Here is a 17671-nt window from a genome sequence, read left to right as displayed (position 1 = left end):
TTTTTTTTTCTTAAAAATTAAATAAACTAAAATGAAATGAGAATACAAAATATAAATCAAATATCACAACATATAAATCAAATCTGTTCAATACATATATAATCAAAAAAAATTTACATTATAGATCAATAAAAAAAATTACAACATATGAATCAAAATAAAAAAATTACAACATATGAATAAAAAAAATACAATATAAATCAAAATAAAAATTTACAACTTTACAATAAAAAAACCCATACAACATCTAAATCAATATACTTGCATCTTGATTCTTCAATTTAAGATCTAAGTACCTGCACCAATTAAAACAACCAATATAAATTGATTAAAATGAGTTAATTAAGCTGCGAAAAATCAAAAAATAAAAATATAAAAATAAAACCCAGAAAAAAAATCGAATAAAATAAAAATCAAAATAGAAAATCATAAATAATAAAAAAAAAACACAGAAAATAAATAAAATTAAACTCGATTAAAAAAAACCCCAGAAAATAAATATAAAAAAAATAAAATCCAGAAAATAAATTTAAAAAACCCAGTATTCGAAAAAAACCCAGAAAACAAAAAAAAATAAAATCGAAAAAAAAATTGAAATCTGAAAAAAAAATAAACCCAGAGATCGAAAAACAAAAATGAAATCAAAAATAAAATAAACCAAGAGATCCAAAATCAAAAATAAAAATTGATAAAAAAAACCCAATTAGAAGAGAATTGAAATGGAAAAAAAAAACCCCAGGAAAAAAACCTAAAAATCACGAAAATAAAAACCCTAACACCGCATGCATTAACCCAAAATAATCAATTATTTTAATAGAAAATTAACCCAGAAATCGAAATTGAAATCGAAAAACAAAATCAAAATCGGAAAAAACACAATCAAAAAAGAAATCGAAAAAAAAACCGAGAAATAGAAAAAAAAAAAAAAACAAAATCGAAATGCAAAACCCAGAAATCGAAATTTAAAAAATCAAAATCGAAAAAAAAAACTATTAAATTCGAATAATCAATCAAAATCGAAAAAATTGAAAATAAAAAAAAAATTGAAATCGAAAAACCCAGAAATCGATTGAAATGTTAAAAAAAACCAAGAAATCGATTGAAAAACCTCAAAATCATTGTTGCATGTTGTTGTCGTCGATTTGTTGGTGGTTTTGGAATTGTTGGAGGAGGTAGATCGGCGAAAGATGAAGAATGAAGGAGGTAGATCGGCGAGAAAGAGGAGGAGGAGGAGAGAGAAAGAGGAGAGGAGAGGAGAGAGAAAGAGGAGAGGAGAGAGCGACCGAGATAATTAGGGTTAGGGGGGTTTTATAAAGGCGGTTTTTTTTTATATTTAAATGGACCGGTTCGTTAAGGCACCGGTTCAAACCGGTGCTCTTTTTATTTTTGGCACCGGTTTGGGCTGAACCGGTGCCTTTTCTATTTGTGTAAAATTGCGCCCAATTTTGGGACGGTTTAGGGCACCAGTTTAGCCTGAACCGGTGCCTTTATGGGGGTGCCTTATTGTATTTTTCTACTAGTGACGGTTCTTTCATCATATGACAATGCTTCAAAGACTTGGTAATAATCGAATCCGAAACCCCCAAGATTTTCACCCAAGACTCTTTGATTCCGTACTCCTTCATCACCCAAACATTTACAGTATATTGTATTGGATTCTTGGTCAATACACACAAACATCCGTCTAGGACGCCTAACTCCTTCACATCGTCTCTTAGTTCATAGAGATAACGATTTCCTTGGTACTTCAGTGATCATAAAATTGCATCTGTATCACCTCCATAGTCCGGTAATGGTACATCTTTAACCCACTGTTCAGTCTTCAAATCGAAACAAACAATTCTATAGCGTTCAATCTCAGAAGAGTAGAATTTCCAATTAAGTAAATGGTTGTGTATAAGCACACCAAATTTGCGACCGTGTTTCAACGACAATGAATATGGTAGAATAGATTCATTGTTATCAAGTATTATTTTCCAAGAATTAGCCTTTAAACTAAAAACAAAGACCGTCAATTTAAGACATAATTATAAGTCTAACAAATTTTATAATCTTGTGTTGAAGAATCATACCCAAACTCAAAATTTAAAGACCGGAGTTCTTTGGGATAAAAATCCGGGATATAAAGTAATTCTCCCGTGCAAGGGTTGAACAACATCAATTTAATTAAATCGTGATACGCAACAAAAATAACCTTGATGAGAACTAGTCCATTACACGACCCGAGCGTGTGATAAGTAGCTCTATCAGTTAGCGGAAAAGAGAAGTTAGGAGACCAAAATGAATCTAAATCCATGCATCGAATCCTGCCACCTCCAGTGTTGAGGATTAGAAGGCGATTCGTGTCGTTCGAGGCAGAATCGCCAAGGTAAAGATCAATGAATTTTGGACTTGAAATTAATGTTTTAAAAGACTTGCATACGCATTTGAAACGAACAAGTGATCTTGCGGGTAATTTTGGGAGTATTTCAGAGAAAATTATATCTAAGGGAAACATTGTTATTGTTATGGGAGATAATTTTCTTCTTTGTCTACAGGATACAGCTATGAGCCATGTATATAGATACTACCTCCGGTTCGTATTATATGCTACTTTCGGGCTCCTTGGCCTCAAGCCGGGCCAACCTATATGTCATTTCTTACTTGCAAACAATATGATCTTTCTTAATAATCACAAGAATATATAGTACGTACATGCGAGGATTTACACGCTAGGGTTTTAGTTGACCAAGTCATTTAAATGTTAGTATAATACATGGTTGGATATTTCAAATCATGGTTTAAATTTACTTCCTTGATTAGGAATTTCTCCCTAAGGTTAGAAAAAAGGAACTCTTCCTTCCCCTAAGTAATGAGAAATAAGCCCCTCTTGGATCCGTCTATACCACATACATAGGTCGTTTTTTTTTTCCAAAGTATTTCCATCTAGGAAGCTTATCAATGTTATGTTTATTATGTTGATCAATCAGAATGGACCATTTCAACCAAAAGCTTAAACTAATGGTTGAGGCCCAGGAATATGTTTTATACTCTATCACTCCCCCTCACATGAAAGGCCCTTTGGGCTTGAAATGTGGATGCAACACAGGCCCACCCATACCTGGTGCGAATCAATTCCACTTTGAAGGAGGGGCGGATGAGATTCGAACCCGTGACCTTTGTGTCACGCTGGCTCCGATACCATGTTAATGGACCATCTCAACCAAAAGCTTAAACTAATGGTTGAGGCCCAGGAATATGTTTTATTAATTAAGGAAGGCTTTTCAATAGCCCGTGTTAAATTGTACTCTGTAGATTATTTATAGCCACTATAGCTAGTCAAGATCTCAAACCTTCAATTATACAAAGTATAAGGAGTATAATTTTATTGGCAACGAATGAAGTAGGGTAAAAACATACGAAATTACGAAGTACTCCGTATTACTCAGATAATAAAACATTCAAGTAGTACATGAACGCATAGGAAACGTAAACACTGGTAAACGTAAAACACTGGTGCAAGGAAGTTTTATTTAGCTATACTAGCTAGCTTGCTAGTAATTCAAGATTGCACCAACATTATATGCAAACTTAGCCCCAAACAACGTTGACTTCGATGGAGCCATACTTTCCGTTGATAGGTTTCTTCTCAGTAACACCACCTTCTTTGACTAGAAACACAACGCTACCGTTTGCAATTTCATCGTCGGAAGAAACACTATCATAGTCCATCAAGTACGCTGTGATCTCCATTTCCGTGGCGGCTTCAGGCACATTCACTTCTGACTGGATTAAGGGAATGAATTCCCCTGGCCTCACGTCAATGCGTTGGCTTTGAGACTTATTAAAGAGTGAAAATTGGCTACTGATGCCAAAGCGGCCGGTTATGGTTCCGTAAACTTGTGCAGGATCTTCTCCATCGCCGTTGATGAGCTTAACACTTAGCGTAGCTTGGACATTGTTACTGAACATCACTTTCATTGCTGCATATTCTTGAATGGTTGCCATCTTTTGATGAGTATATGTTAATAATATTCTCCTACATACCACAAATTATTGATTTAAATGAATAAGGCGCATATATATAATTACGAAACTGGCTGCAAATAAATCAATCAATCAAAGCCTTAATTCCATAAGTACGTTGCTAACTGTAAATAAATTTAGTACTGGAAACAAGCTAAGCTAATTAATTAAAAATCGATCTTGAAGAAAAGGCACTTACCTTAAGTAACAAGTAGTATCACTCTTGTTGTATACTTGTATGTGATAATCTATCTCAGTTGCATAAAACAATGCCATGTTTGCCGATATTTATATAGAAATGGGGGTGTCATTCAATTCATTATTCTTTCATTTTAAAATTATTATTTGGTTTTTGGTCCCTAATGCAAATTCTATTCTTTGCATTAGGGACCAATTATTATTCCAATAACATTATCATCAAACTTTTAAAATCTATGGTCTTATCCGAATGTCATTCCTAAACCTGTCTCCCAAAACGTTTTGTTCTTTTTAATAAATAATACATCCCATTATATATACTTTATGATATATGCAAATTATATTGGTTAATAGCTTTGATTTTTATATAAATGCATCAATTTGATTGACTCGATCTAAATTTTAGAAAGTTGAGTTGAATAGAGTAAAATTTTGTGAAAGTGAGATATATACATTATTAAAAAAAAATACATAAACAAAAAAAAAACAGTTGATTTAGGAAAATGATCATACAATTAGAAAAAATACAGATCGAGGGAGTAACTTATTAGCACTTATGAGGCATACTTTTTATTTATTTATTTATTTATTTTATTTTATTTATAATCTTTTTGGCAAAGAGTTAAAAAAGTTACATAAATTTTACTTGTATTATGCCTATCTACTTCATATATAGTACTCCATAGCATAAACCAAAAACTAGGAGCTTGTTTGGTATCGTTTTTTGTTTTCAGTTTTTTGTATTTTTGAAAACTAAAAACCAAAAATAGGAATCAAGAAAAAGTTGTTTTCACTTTTTGGTTGTCAGTTTTCAAAATTATAATGATTTTAATAAGTTTAACTAATTTTTTATTCATTATGTGATATATATCATATGATTTTAAAAAAAAAACAAAAAACCAAAAAACAGAAATATACAATGATGCCAAACGAACCCTACATTATTGTTACACACGTCTCATGAGTGGATTTGTTAGACCACTCTTATATATGAAGGGGGAGTTTTGTGGATGCTTGATAGATGGTTTATGATTTTATCTGTTTCAAGCAATCGATCTTGATGACTACACTCTTGAAGTTGGAGGTCGGGGACTTCTCATAGATCGTAGAGGAGGATTGCATAGCACTCTACAATCTACATGCACGCTAAGGGAGACAGGGCATGATCAAATATTCAAATCCTTTGTAAAATTTTATCAGTAATCTTAAGCTCGATCTATTATTATATCATATGCAGGGTTGTATGAACCTTCAAGTTGTTTTAATCCTTTAAATTACAGTTGTATAAACCAACATACATGGAAATTTCCCAGCCACTTAGAGTGCTAGTAAAAGCTTGCCCTCTCTTTTGCCAGGCCACTAAAGCTATCCATCCTTTTCATTTCAATCTTTCTTATTCTTTTGTTGAAAGCATATATTACCTCTGTTACAGGTTATGTGCAACGATTAGACATTTTCTCTCTCTGCTTTATGTCAAATCGTTGCACATAGCCTGTAACAGAGGTAGTATCTATCTATACTACGCGCACACATTGGATATAGTTGCTTGGCGATCACTAAGGATAAGTCTTGCATCTTGAATGTAAAATACATAACATTTTAAGAATTAAGCTTTTATCAAACATTTAGGATTGAGGGGAGTACCATACAAATCGGAATGATCCTATATTTATCAACTCTCGTCAATGCCCACTTTGTGATGGTCGTCATTGGTTAGTCTTGCATTTATATACTTAGCATATATATTGTGATAAAAAAGCATTCCCTTTAATCCTTTTTGTTTTTCCCACTCTTAAATCTTCTGTTTCAAACAGGAAGATTGGAAGAACAAAATAGATAGGAAAGATTTTTTATCAAGAAAATATGCTACATATTTCTCATTTCTCCAATTTATATCAAAGAATCTAATTCGTTTCATCAAGAAAATTGACAGATTACATACACCAATCTTGGGTTTCAACTACTAAATTAAGTTTCTGGTTAAGTTGACCCTTTAACATGGTATCAAAGCCAACGTAACAAAAAGGCCATGAATTCAAATCTCATTCACCCTTCCTTTCAAATTTATTGAGAGCTAGGTACAAAGTTCATGCTGCATCCATGTTTCAAGCACATACAACAAGCTTTCATGTCAGGGGATGTGATGAAGTATATAAACCAATATTAGGTTGTTGAGTTGGCCCTTTAATAAAAATGTACATAATTCTTTCATTAAGAAAAAGAAGAAGAATCTATAAAATTTTTAGCAATTCTCACCATATAGTTTGTTTTCTTAAATATAAATAAATAAATAAAAAGAGAGGAAATTCTACTATTGTAATATATTGAGGCATCTTCAAAAAAAATTCTCTTACATTATTGTATAATTTATTTGAAAGAACAAAACGTTTTGAGAATCCGGTTTAAGAATCACCTTCGGATGAGCATTTGTAGGCCCCAAAGAATCACATCATCCATCAATTAATTGAATATTGCCTCCATCACATCTTCTCCCACTATATAAAGGTGGCCAAGCATGGCATTATTGTTTGCAAGCTAAGTCAGACAGATTACATACATACTAAGGTCATACTTGATTAAGGTAAGTGCCTATCTATCTCTTTAATTAATTAGCTTGTTCTATTCATTGATCTTAAATTCTTAACTAGCTTAGTATTTATTTTTTGCGTCCGAATGAATTACAATTAAAGGCAATACAAGTTACAAATAGAGGTGTGATTTGAAACAATGATATATTGTACTTCGTATATGTAATCACAGACATTTAGTCTTAACCACTAAGCCAAGATTTTATTGGTATGTAATAAAAATATTTGGCACTAACCCATTTGATTTTCATTATAATTTTCAATTTGTGGTTTGAATGTAGGATATTATTTTTGTACTCAAAAGATGGCCAGCACTCAAGAATATGCAGCAACGAAGGTGATGTTCAGTAACAATGTTCAAGCTACGCTTAGTGTTAAGCTCATCAACGGCGATGGAGAAGACCCTGCACAAGTTTACGGAACCATAACCGGTCGCTTTGGAATCACTAGCCAATTTTCACTCTTTAATAAGCCTCAAAGCCAACGCATTGACGTGAGGCCAGGGGAATTCATTCCCTTAAGCCAGTCGGATGTGAATGTGCCTGAAGCCGCCACGGAAATGGAGATTACAGCGTACTTGATGGACTATGATAGTGTTTCTCCCGACGATGAAATTGCAAACGGTAGCGTTGTGTTTCTGGTCAAAGACTCTGGTGTGAGTGAGAAGAAACCCATCAGCGGAAAGTATGGCTCCATCGAAGTTAACGTCGTTTGGGGCTGAGCTAGCATTGCCCAACTACTAATATAATGCTGGTGCAGTCTTACGAGCTAGCTAGCTAGTATAACGTATTAAATAAAACTTCCCTGCACTAGTACGCCTTGTGTTCATGTTTCCTATGCACTTGTGTACTATTTCAATAATCCAATTATCTAAATAATCTTCGTGTGTTTCAATTACCTACTCAATTGGTAGCCTTTATATAAATGTATGTGTTTTGTCGCTTCATTACCAATAATTTCTATACCACTATTATGTAATTACAAGTTTTTTTTTTTGTCATAATTAGCCAAATACAACAAAAATAAGTACAGAATAGAAAGAAACACAAATGAGTAATTACATAATGAGCATTATCGATGAACAGAACATGCTGATGAGGGACTTTTTGAACGATGCACCAATTCAAGGTCTTGGCTAAAATGGTTTAGCGTATGTAAATGCTATTGAGATTGGTACCATCCTAAATTCCTAACATCCTCTGTACCAAATAAGTTAAACCTATTTGAATTGCCATACGAGTAACATTACTACATATAACTCAAAAATAGGCTAGCTAAACTCTACTCTTAGCTTGAAGGGATGAGGTCGTTGAGCAAAAGGCTATCCGACTCTATCCACACTTGCATTGGGTTAAGTTGTTCAACTTCTACGACGTACATAGACTACAACAAGATGAAATATCACAGAAACCTCGTTGAGTTACCTACAGTATGATCTTTACCTTGGTGCGCGATTTAACATATCTATCAAATTAAAGCACAGGGATCACAGGTCACCAATAATTTCTACTTTGTATGATAAATAGCAAGTAACAAGACTATCAAATGTTGTATTTTATTCTTTTTGTTGCAAGTTTGATGATACTTAATTATTACTCAATTAGCTTTTTCTACTATACAAAACAGCTCTGTTTAATTTAACTGATATATAACTCATAATAGAAGTCACTGGATTATCTTTGCGAAATATAACACAGAATATGTTCTCATGCACATCACTAAACAAAACAGAATACAATGACAGTACAAATTAGGCAGATATTATTAGACTTTAATCAGCTAAGCTAGTAAAACTGATAGGAACATACCACGATCATGCTTAGATTCATCTTGACACGACAACAATGAAGTACATTCCATCCAACTCACTATGCAGCTTAGCTCGAATAGATTGCAGAAGTTGGAGCAGGCTACGCCATTGGAGCTCAATAGTATCCTTTACCAATACAATTAAGACACCGTTGAATGCTGAAAAAAGATTAAAAAAAAAACAACAATATAAATGAACAATGAAAGTTAATGAATTTTGAGCTTTGAAAAACGATCAAATACTGAAGGAATGAACAAGCTAAGACTAACCAATGACCATCACAAGTCGGGCATTGACAAGGGTTAATATGAATAGGATCATACAAAGATGACCATTGTATGGTAGCATTCCCTTTGCAAAGTTTGCAAATATAGAACCCTTTTCCCTTACATCCTAAACATGGTTTCGCCTCGCTTTTCTGCAACAAAATAAAACCAATTTGCAGAAGTATTAAAACTGTTAGGTGTCTAATAGTTAGAACAGGATTATAATTATACAATTAGAAGATTGAAGAGGATACCCTTTTAGCTTCGGTTGCGAATTGGATGACTTTGATGGTGGTGGAAGTGGCGAGAGAGAGAGCGAACATTCCACCAGCAACTGTAGCTCCAACTTTAAGCAGCGTTCCAACTGTAACTTCCATGTTTGTTTTGCTTTCACTTAGGCCTTTTATCAAACACCTGGTGTGCTTTGGCACCTTTCCACTAAATTTGGCTTCTTTAGATTATAGCAACTTAAAGATTTATACAAGAATGGATATGATATGAGATTCTTAAAAGCTCTTAGAATTACATGTAGAATTTTGCAGAATTTGACCGTGAACTGGTGTCAAATTACGTAAATTGATGGATATTGGAACCTTTGGAAGAAGAGATGTTTCTTTTATTTTTTTTTCTTTTGAGTTGTTATTAAGTTGATAAATTTGTTCATTAACTTTTCAAATCAGTACTGTATCTAAATATTGAGTAGTTAAAGTAGTTAAGAAATACTTCTTCCGTTCTTTTTTACTTGATCCGCTTTTCAAATTATTTTATATGACTCCAAGAGTCACCTCACGCATTCAGTTAATTTTTTAAAAAAATGTCAAAAATTGACTCAAAATCGTGTATAACCTTTAATTTTTTTTTTTGACAATTTTTCACTTTTTTTTACCCGGGAAAAAAATTGTCGAGATGCTTACCATGGACCTAATACACCCTGGGAGTCTATTTGGGTGGGTAAAACCATCTAATATGTCTTTAAACGGTCAATTTAACCATTTAAAACTTGCAACGATTTCATAAACTCAAGGCTAGCACTAACATTTATGACAACATTTAATGATCATATATGGTCTCCAAACGACATAATATGACCCCACCTCACTATGTAACCCCTAATATCTCAAGTCTTTTCGACACCGGATCCTGAAACCTCAAAAAATGCTCAAAAAGCGTGAATTATATACCCTTCAATTTGGAAATTTTTTACTTTTTTTTTTTACTCGGAAACAAAAATTGACAAGATAGTAACCATGGACCATAATACCCTCCGGGAATACAATTGGGTGGACGGAACCATTTAATTTGTCTTTAAGCATCCAATTTACCCATTTTTGTTTATAACTATTCATATTTCATATGAGATTTTTAAAAATTTTCTCAATAAGTAATATCATAATAGTAGTATATAACTTTTATTACTTTTAATTATAAAGAATGAAAGCTATTGATTGTTTTTGCATTAACTAATGTGATAAAAGGAACCAATCAAGTAAAAGAACGGAAAAAGTATTCCACTATTACAGAGTACCAGATCGGAACCTCTCAGATTTAAATATACTCAACCAAACAACTCTTCTTCTCAAAATAACCCAAACCAAAATCATTGAAATCAAATCCAATTTAAATGACCCCATTTCTACTTTAGTACAACCCGATTTAAATGACCCGATTTCCACCTTAACACAACCCGATTTCCAATACTCATCAAGGTGTTGAGTGTTGACCCCACACTTTGCTCAATAATTCTTTCCTTCTCTCTCAACTCCATTGTCTTCTTCCTTAAACCCCGAAAATGGCGGTCCAAAGGAGTAAACACATCTTGCTATTACTCCTCTTGGTTACCCTCTTAGATCTATGCATCGGGCACCAATCCCCTGCTTCTCACCATGGCTGCTCCCATGATCACCACCATCATCATGACCAAGAAAACACCCATCATCATCATCATCATCATCATCATCACCATAATCATGATGAGATTGATCAATCAGTTGATAAGAGGAAGTTACTTCCAGAAGAGCTTGCTGAGGAAGAAGACCTTAAATTGTACGGTTTTGGATCAGACAATCATCACCATCATCACCACCATGAAGATCACCTTAATGGGTCCCACTTGCAACTTTCCGGCATTCGTAATTTCTTCCCTAATTTACCCTTTTGTCTGAATTCTATATTGTTTCGATCTTGGTATTAAAATGCCTTAGTTTCTGTTGCAATAATCTATCTGGGTATGTTTCGAAATTTGGGTGTTCTTGTGTTCTACATTGGATTTTTTGAGCAACTCTCTGGCATTCGTAATTTCTTCCCTAATTTACCCTTTTTTCTGAATTCTATAATGTTTCGATCTTGGTACTAAAATGCCTTAATTTCTGTTGCAATAATCTATCTGGGTATGTTTGGAAATTGGGGGTTCTTGTGTTCTGCATTGTGTTTTTTGAGTAATTAATTTGAGTAGGAATTTTAATTTTATAATAATGGAGTGTTATTTTTTGGAATCAGGACTTTGGATTAATGCAATGGGGTGTTCCCTTTTGGTGAGTTTGGCTTCTTTGATCTGCTTGACCATTGTTCCGATTTTGTGTGGTGAGTTTACTCCTCATTTTGTTTGTAATCGGGTGCAATGTGTATATATAGCTGCAAAGAACAATGATGTAGACGAGATTTGATTCTTGGTCTTGGGTATCACCTGAAGACTTTACCAATTAAATTAACTAGCTACCATTTACTTAATCCAAATTATTTGGGTGAGTGTGTGTTGGGGATTATAGTAATTGATTTGATTTTGGAATTGGGTCTGAAGAACTTCAGCTGTGATTCAGTGCTATGTTGAATGGATGATAGTGCATTCTTGGATTAATCCCGAAATATGTAGTCCGTGCCTAGAATTGTTAGTGATATTTAAAACTTTAAAATAAGAGGTTTACCCATTTGATAATTTGATTATGGTTTAAGCTTGAAGAGTGCCAAATGCTACAATTAAATTACTTCTTGATGCATGTTTGAATGGAAAACTGAAACCTTCTTTTGATTGCAGCAAATGGTAAACCATCCAAGGCGGTTGTTGATGCATTGGCGATATTTGGGGTCAGGTTTCTTTGAGCTGTAATGACTTTTTTATTATCCCCTTTGTCCTTCATTGGTGTGAAAATTTGTTCAAACATTGTTAATATTATCTCAATGGAATATGAGACTGAGGATATTAAAATCATGTTATTGGAACATTTGGAAGGCATTCTGAAACTTAAAACTTCTTTATTTATATGTAATTATAATTATAAACTTGTTAATGTGGTTTTCCTAATCACTGTGAATTATCGAGGAAACCGTGTTATAAATCAGATGATACTGTATCAGTTTGTTGTAAAAACTGTCTATGCTAAAGAAAAGGGGAAGCAGATATTGGTCCTGTAAACTGCCTAATATATTTGTTGTGGTCTGTAACTTCTATTTTTTTTCTGCTTCAAAAGTGTTGATATTAATTTCATTTCGGGGGAGGGTTGCAGTAAAATCTTATAGAAGTATGTTCTAAATATGTAAATGAAGTTTCATATTCATGGAGTATTTCTGGCATCACTGGTTTCCTGTTGGCATCACGGTGTTTTCATATGTTTTTTGTGTCTGCAGGCTGGAGCTATGTTGGGTGATGCCTTTTTGCATCAATTACCTCATGCTTTCAGTAAGAATACATTTACCCTACCTTATCTTTGCACTCATCAATTTATTTCTGAAGTCAAATTCTGCTTATCCTCAATCTTGTATGGTTTTAACATTATACATTTATACTACCCTTTGTGAGCACATATTTTTTACAATATATAGACCCTTGCTCTGCTTTGCTCATTGCTTGGATACGTGAAGACATAAATGGGATTATGGGAAGAAGAGGGCACCTTTTAAACCTTCCAATCTTGTTTGAATTTAACTTATCTGAGAGTTCAAAACTTATGGATGATTAGAGCCTTTATCTGAAATTTTAAAACACTTCATCAGTTTATTGTTCAAATAACCCAGATGATATTTCAGCGGATACCTGTTATAGAGTCAAATCAGTGTTACAGGTCCACAGTAAAGCACAGTTGACATCCTGTGCTACATCTAAATGATTACATTATCCTAAACATTAGTTAAAGTGGAATCCATAGTCACTCTTCTAGGTAAAGGAAGCAATGTAGATGGAGGGAGGAAGACAGGTAGGGTTTCTAGTGTGATTTGTGCAGGACATTTGATGATAGGGCAGTTGATGTTTAATATCTCCATGCATGCTTAACATTCAGAAGCTGGGTCTTTACTGGAATTTATCAATTGTGTAAAAGTTTATTCCGTTAATACATTGTCAATCTGTAGTTGAATGGGCATATTGTATTATATCTAAGGTGTATGGCATCTATACAGGTGGTGGCCACTCTCATTCACATGATGAACATGCTCATTCTGAAGAATCACATTCACATTCTCATGCTCATTCTTTGAAAGATCTCTCCATTGGATTGTCAGTCCTATGTAAGTGTGGTTAGCTTCTTTTTTTTTTTTTCCACATTAGCTCTTCATCAAGGCCTTCATGTTACCACTTTCGAGCTTCTCATTTTCACAAGGCTTATGTATTCTTGTGAACTTTGCTGATTGTTAATGATTCAGATATGAATGAAAGTACGTCATTTTCCTTATTCCAGACATATTTCCCCCCTTGAAGATTTCTGCCAAACCATTGTGTTTATTTTTTATTTTTTAAAAGTATGATTGAGATGTATTAGTATCATTTTTTTTTTTCGTACATGACCCTATGAGTGAGCTCTTCCACTTTTCTTCTTGTGTCATTTGTTAGATGCTGTATGCTTTGGATGTAATGGATTGGCGAGTTGCTTTATCACACCTTACAAAATTTAATATTCTTGATGGTGATAGCATGCATCTTATGACTGAAGTTGTAGAAAGTTTTTTCAATAGATTTCAGAAATTTGACTGAAGTTGTTTGACATTTTGAATCTTGTCAATACCTTGTCATGGTGAATGTGAATGAATCATACCAATATGTGTGTTGGTATTGATGTTTCTGATTAAGCAGATTCGATTCTAATACAACTGTTGTTGAAAAAAAATGAAATGAAATAATTTACACAATTTACCTATTTTATCAACTGTAATTTAACCACTGGGGATAACTTGATTGTTTCTGCATCTGCACATTGTCCCTTTGATTTACTTTTCTGAACAGAGTTATGAAATATACTTTGGTTCTGTTCATAACACTTCTTGTATCTTTGCTGCGTAGGCTGTGCACTATATATCTTATCTAAAACTTGCATAGGAGTTATGGTTGCTATATTGGTTTGCATTTTGGTTGATCATAATTTTCACGAGGTTTCTATAAATTTAGGCTTGATAATTTGTCTAACATGCAATTGTGCTCTTGCAGTCAAATGTTAAAATATTCCAATTTTCTTATTCTGCTATGTGTTGCTGCAGCTGGCATTGTGGTTTTCCTGATTGTGGAGAAGATAGTTAGGTATGTTGAAGAAATTTCTGGGGGTGAACATTCAGGGACTCATGCTCACCATCATCATCGCCATAATAAAAGCAGTAAAAAAGTTAAGGATGATGATGATATTGATGAGAAATCATCAGAAAAGCCATCAAAAGAGAAAAAGTTGAATGGAGCTGCTGATGCTACTTCAAAGTCAAAGCAAGGTTCCGGGTCCCAAACGGAACTAAAAAAGGTGAGTTCAAAAGACTAGTGCCTTTAGTTTTTCAATTGAACTATTCTTTTTTTTAGTCTACTAGTTAGCATAACATCATTGGCAACATTTGCTAGCACATAATACTTTTTGTAATCAATGTCCTGTAAAATGGGCATATCTTCATATGTTGTTTGTCTGTTGCCACTTGATAAATTCTGAACCAGGTTTCCTCAATTGTGATTATAAACCAATAGGTTTATGTTGTGAGGTTATATAGTACTTCCACTGCTCTGATCCTCTGAAAATTGATCATGATATAGTTTTAAACTAATTTTACTTATATCTATTAAAATCCATTGTGACTTCATTTGGTGTACAGAGAAATAAAAATGCCAACACCAATGATGACAAATCGGATATAGATGCTGCTGACAGGAAAGTGGGTGAAGCAAAGCCTGCAAAACAACCATCAAACCTGGTCTTTGGTTATCTTAATCTCTTCTCTGATGCTGTGGTGAGTATGTATCATGTAGTGGTTTTGCATTTTGATTGGTGGTAGACTTGCCAGAGTTGCCACCAAGATTGAAGATGGTAACTGTTGTGGTTAAAATAAGTACTGTCTCTGACGTGATGTAATGTTTAAACTGTTGCAGCATAATTTCACTGATGGCATGGCTCTAGGAAGTGCATTCTTACTTTACGGATCTGTTGGTGGATGGTCTAGAACTATTTTCTTGCTTGCCCATGAAATCCCTCAAGAGGTATTTCATTATGAATAATGATTCTATTTGCATATTCTTACTGCTGACGAATTGTTCTCTCTGCTTTTGCTTATTTATAACTTTAGGAGCACAGCTTTGCATTTTTGTGACACATCCCCCCCCCCCCCCTATCTTTTTTTTCTTTTTTTTTTGGGTAAATGACAGTGCTTAGTACAAAAACCAAGTCCTTAGCAGTATTTCAAGCTATCAGTGTGTATTGAGATCTTAATCTTAAGTCTCACATGAATTATGTTTAAGAATAAGCCACTGCTTTTGCTCTTCATGTTTGTTTTTACTTCAAAATATAATTATGTGCTCTTTTTTAAGATTGTGTTGAGATTTGTAATTTTTTAATGATTGATCATGTTCAAATCCTTGTGGCAAGTTCTAGAACAACAATTTCACATATATAATACTTACGTAAAAGATAAATGGGTATGCTTGGCTTTGTTGAAGAACGATGATTCCACGACATAATAGTATACATAAATATTCCTGATTGTGTTTGTGCCTTGATGGTGATTGTGCATAGTTACTGTAGAACCATCTAGAGCTATAATTTGTCATGTACAACTACTGTGTACTCTGTATTATATTTTACTGAGGATGGAGTAGATGTTTTAGCTGTTAATAAGACAGAAGTAAATGAGGAACTATTAGTTGATCTCTAGAATTGGAGTAAAAAGTTTAATATCAAAAGTCAGATTTTCCCATAATAAAGCTAGGAAATTGCAGAATACCCTATATACCAAGTATCATAATAAAAAAATAATGCCCTAGTAATAAAAAGTCCAATCTTTGTGAGTACTATTCTCTTGACTTACATAGGCCGATAATTCTTTTTGGTGGCCTGAACTCTTAAGTTTATCAGCATACATACTGAATTTTCAGAAACTTATCAGCACCCACGTCAATTATTTTGATATACTTATGTGATTGGCCATGCTACGCTCTGTGATCTGACTTTATTTCAGATAATAAAAATTTCCTTCTTTTCCCTGCTTTATAGTGTGCTATTGCTGTTTTAACATTTATTATTAACAAAAAATAAATCTGCCTGAGTAGCATTAGAGCTAAAAGATACTAGATTAACAGCTTTTTTGTGTTATGCAGGTTGGTGATTTTGGAATCTTGGTACGATCAGGTTTCAGTGTGTCAAAAGCCCTGTTTTTCAACTTCCTATCAGCACTCGTAGCGCTAGCAGGAACAGCTCTGGTGAGTAGTCTCACAGTCTCACTTAACTAAAACATTCCTATTCATTTTCTTTTCAAGTTACTCATCAAAGAAAAACCTTGCATATTTGTAGGCTTTACTTCTCGGCCAGGATCCAGGACAGTCATCTCTCATTGAGGTAAATCATGTAGTCATTCTCAGTTCTGGAATTCATACAATCTTGTTGAAATTTTTCTCATTTAATATTTATTTTGTACCATTTGCAGGGGTTCACAGCCGGTGGATTCATCTATATCTCGGTTGCTGGGGTCCTAGCTGAGATGAACAATAATGGGAGCCCTGGACTAAAAAGTAGTGTAAGCCAACTGATCTCACTCATTTTGGGAATGGCTGTTGCTCTTTGGATATCTTTGGTAGAATGAAAATCCTTGGGAAAAGAATTCCCCCCTGTCCAGAAATCGCGAAAACTAAAAATGGCATTATTTTTGGTTGTTATATGAATTTTGGAAGATTGTAGTTTAGTGGCCCAATAGAAGATTGGCATAGATGTGTTTCAGGAAGCTGTTAATATATCTATTGCCTAGACTTAGGATTAGGAAAAAAAAAATCATATTAAGCCATTAAGGGATCTCAATACAATTATCAAATGGCGATTATGGTTGTTAACTGCAGATAAATCAAATGATAAAAAGTTGGTTTGTATTCTTTGTATGTAGTTTGCGGGGTAATTCATAGATTGAGTACATTTTTATGTTTGATTTTATTTTTTGCAACATGATTGTCATTTGGTATGATCAATACTAAGTAATATACTCCGGTATAGTTGTTGATAATTTATTGTTTAAAAAACTCTGGTTTGATTAACTAAGTAACATGGAGGAATCTTTGATAATTTATTTTAAAAAAATACTCCGTAATTGGTATAGCATTAGTATCTATAATTATATTCTCGGTATCTTTTAACTTAAAATTAGATGTTGAAATATTAAAAGTTTTATTAAAAGGAACCTAAAAGATTCCATGTGATTATAGTTTTTCCTTGCATATGGAATGCGCGAGTAGTTTAGAAGTCTAAAAATAAAATGCAATTATAAAGAATGGAAGAAGTATAAGAAAGTAAAAGAGTATAGTATAATTGAGTATGAGCTTGAAAATTTATGTGGACAAATGTGTGGGTTTTGGCAAGTTTAGGATAAAG

At 33.5% G+C, this 17671-nt stretch overlaps 4 protein-coding genes and 1 long non-coding RNA gene across 5 annotated transcripts; 2 read left to right on the top strand and 3 right to left on the bottom strand.

The window, feature by feature from the left end:
- Positions 1 to 1754: 1754 nt before the first annotated feature.
- On the bottom strand, positions 1755 to 2497 carry LOC145636535 (putative F-box protein At5g42430). The gene is made up of 2 exons (XM_081688116.1): positions 2073 to 2497; positions 1755 to 1995 (listed from the first exon to the last, which is right to left on the bottom strand). Exons 1-2 carry the CDS (start codon positions 2495 to 2497, stop codon positions 1755 to 1757), a joined length of 666 nt encoding a protein of 221 aa, XP_081544242.1.
- An 886-nt stretch (positions 2498 to 3383) lies between these two features.
- Positions 3384 to 4351, bottom strand: LOC145635635 (uncharacterized). The gene is made up of 2 exons (XM_081686955.1): positions 4205 to 4351; positions 3384 to 4018 (listed from the first exon to the last, which is right to left on the bottom strand). Exons 1-2 carry the CDS (start codon positions 4279 to 4281, stop codon positions 3571 to 3573), a joined length of 525 nt encoding a protein of 174 aa, XP_081543081.1. The 5' UTR covers positions 4282 to 4351; the 3' UTR covers positions 3384 to 3570.
- A 2335-nt stretch (positions 4352 to 6686) lies between these two features.
- LOC145635634 (uncharacterized) lies at positions 6687 to 7737 on the top strand. The gene is made up of 2 exons (XR_014113897.1): positions 6687 to 6784; positions 7073 to 7737. It is a non-coding gene; the product is annotated as an uncharacterized LOC145635634 (long non-coding RNA).
- A 701-nt stretch (positions 7738 to 8438) lies between these two features.
- LOC145634347 (uncharacterized) lies at positions 8439 to 9518 on the bottom strand. The gene is made up of 3 exons (XM_081685769.1): positions 9122 to 9518; positions 8871 to 9019; positions 8439 to 8759 (listed from the first exon to the last, which is right to left on the bottom strand). The coding sequence occupies exons 1-3, from the start codon at positions 9242 to 9244 to the stop codon at positions 8717 to 8719; spliced, it is 315 nt and encodes a 104-aa protein (XP_081541895.1). The 5' UTR covers positions 9245 to 9518; the 3' UTR covers positions 8439 to 8716.
- Positions 9519 to 10465: 947 nt separating this feature from the next.
- On the top strand, positions 10466 to 17229 carry LOC145634346 (IAA-alanine resistance protein 1-like). Its single transcript, XM_081685768.1, has 11 exons — positions 10466 to 10996; positions 11364 to 11447; positions 11899 to 11948; positions 12489 to 12540; positions 13257 to 13364; positions 14328 to 14578; positions 14919 to 15053; positions 15193 to 15300; positions 16414 to 16515; positions 16607 to 16651; positions 16740 to 17229. The coding sequence occupies exons 1-11, from the start codon at positions 10657 to 10659 to the stop codon at positions 16893 to 16895; spliced, it is 1431 nt and encodes a 476-aa protein (XP_081541894.1). The 5' UTR covers positions 10466 to 10656; the 3' UTR covers positions 16896 to 17229.
- The last annotated feature ends 442 nt before the right edge of the window (positions 17230 to 17671 follow it).

Source organism: Chenopodium album, chromosome 6, assembly GCF_948465745.1.
Source record: "Chenopodium album chromosome 6, dcCheAlbu1.1, whole genome shotgun sequence".
Classification (NCBI taxonomy): Eukaryota; Viridiplantae; Streptophyta; class Magnoliopsida; order Caryophyllales; family Amaranthaceae; genus Chenopodium; species Chenopodium album.
The sequence above is the reverse complement of the archived record's forward strand: the minus strand, read 5'-3'. Positions and strand labels throughout refer to the sequence as shown.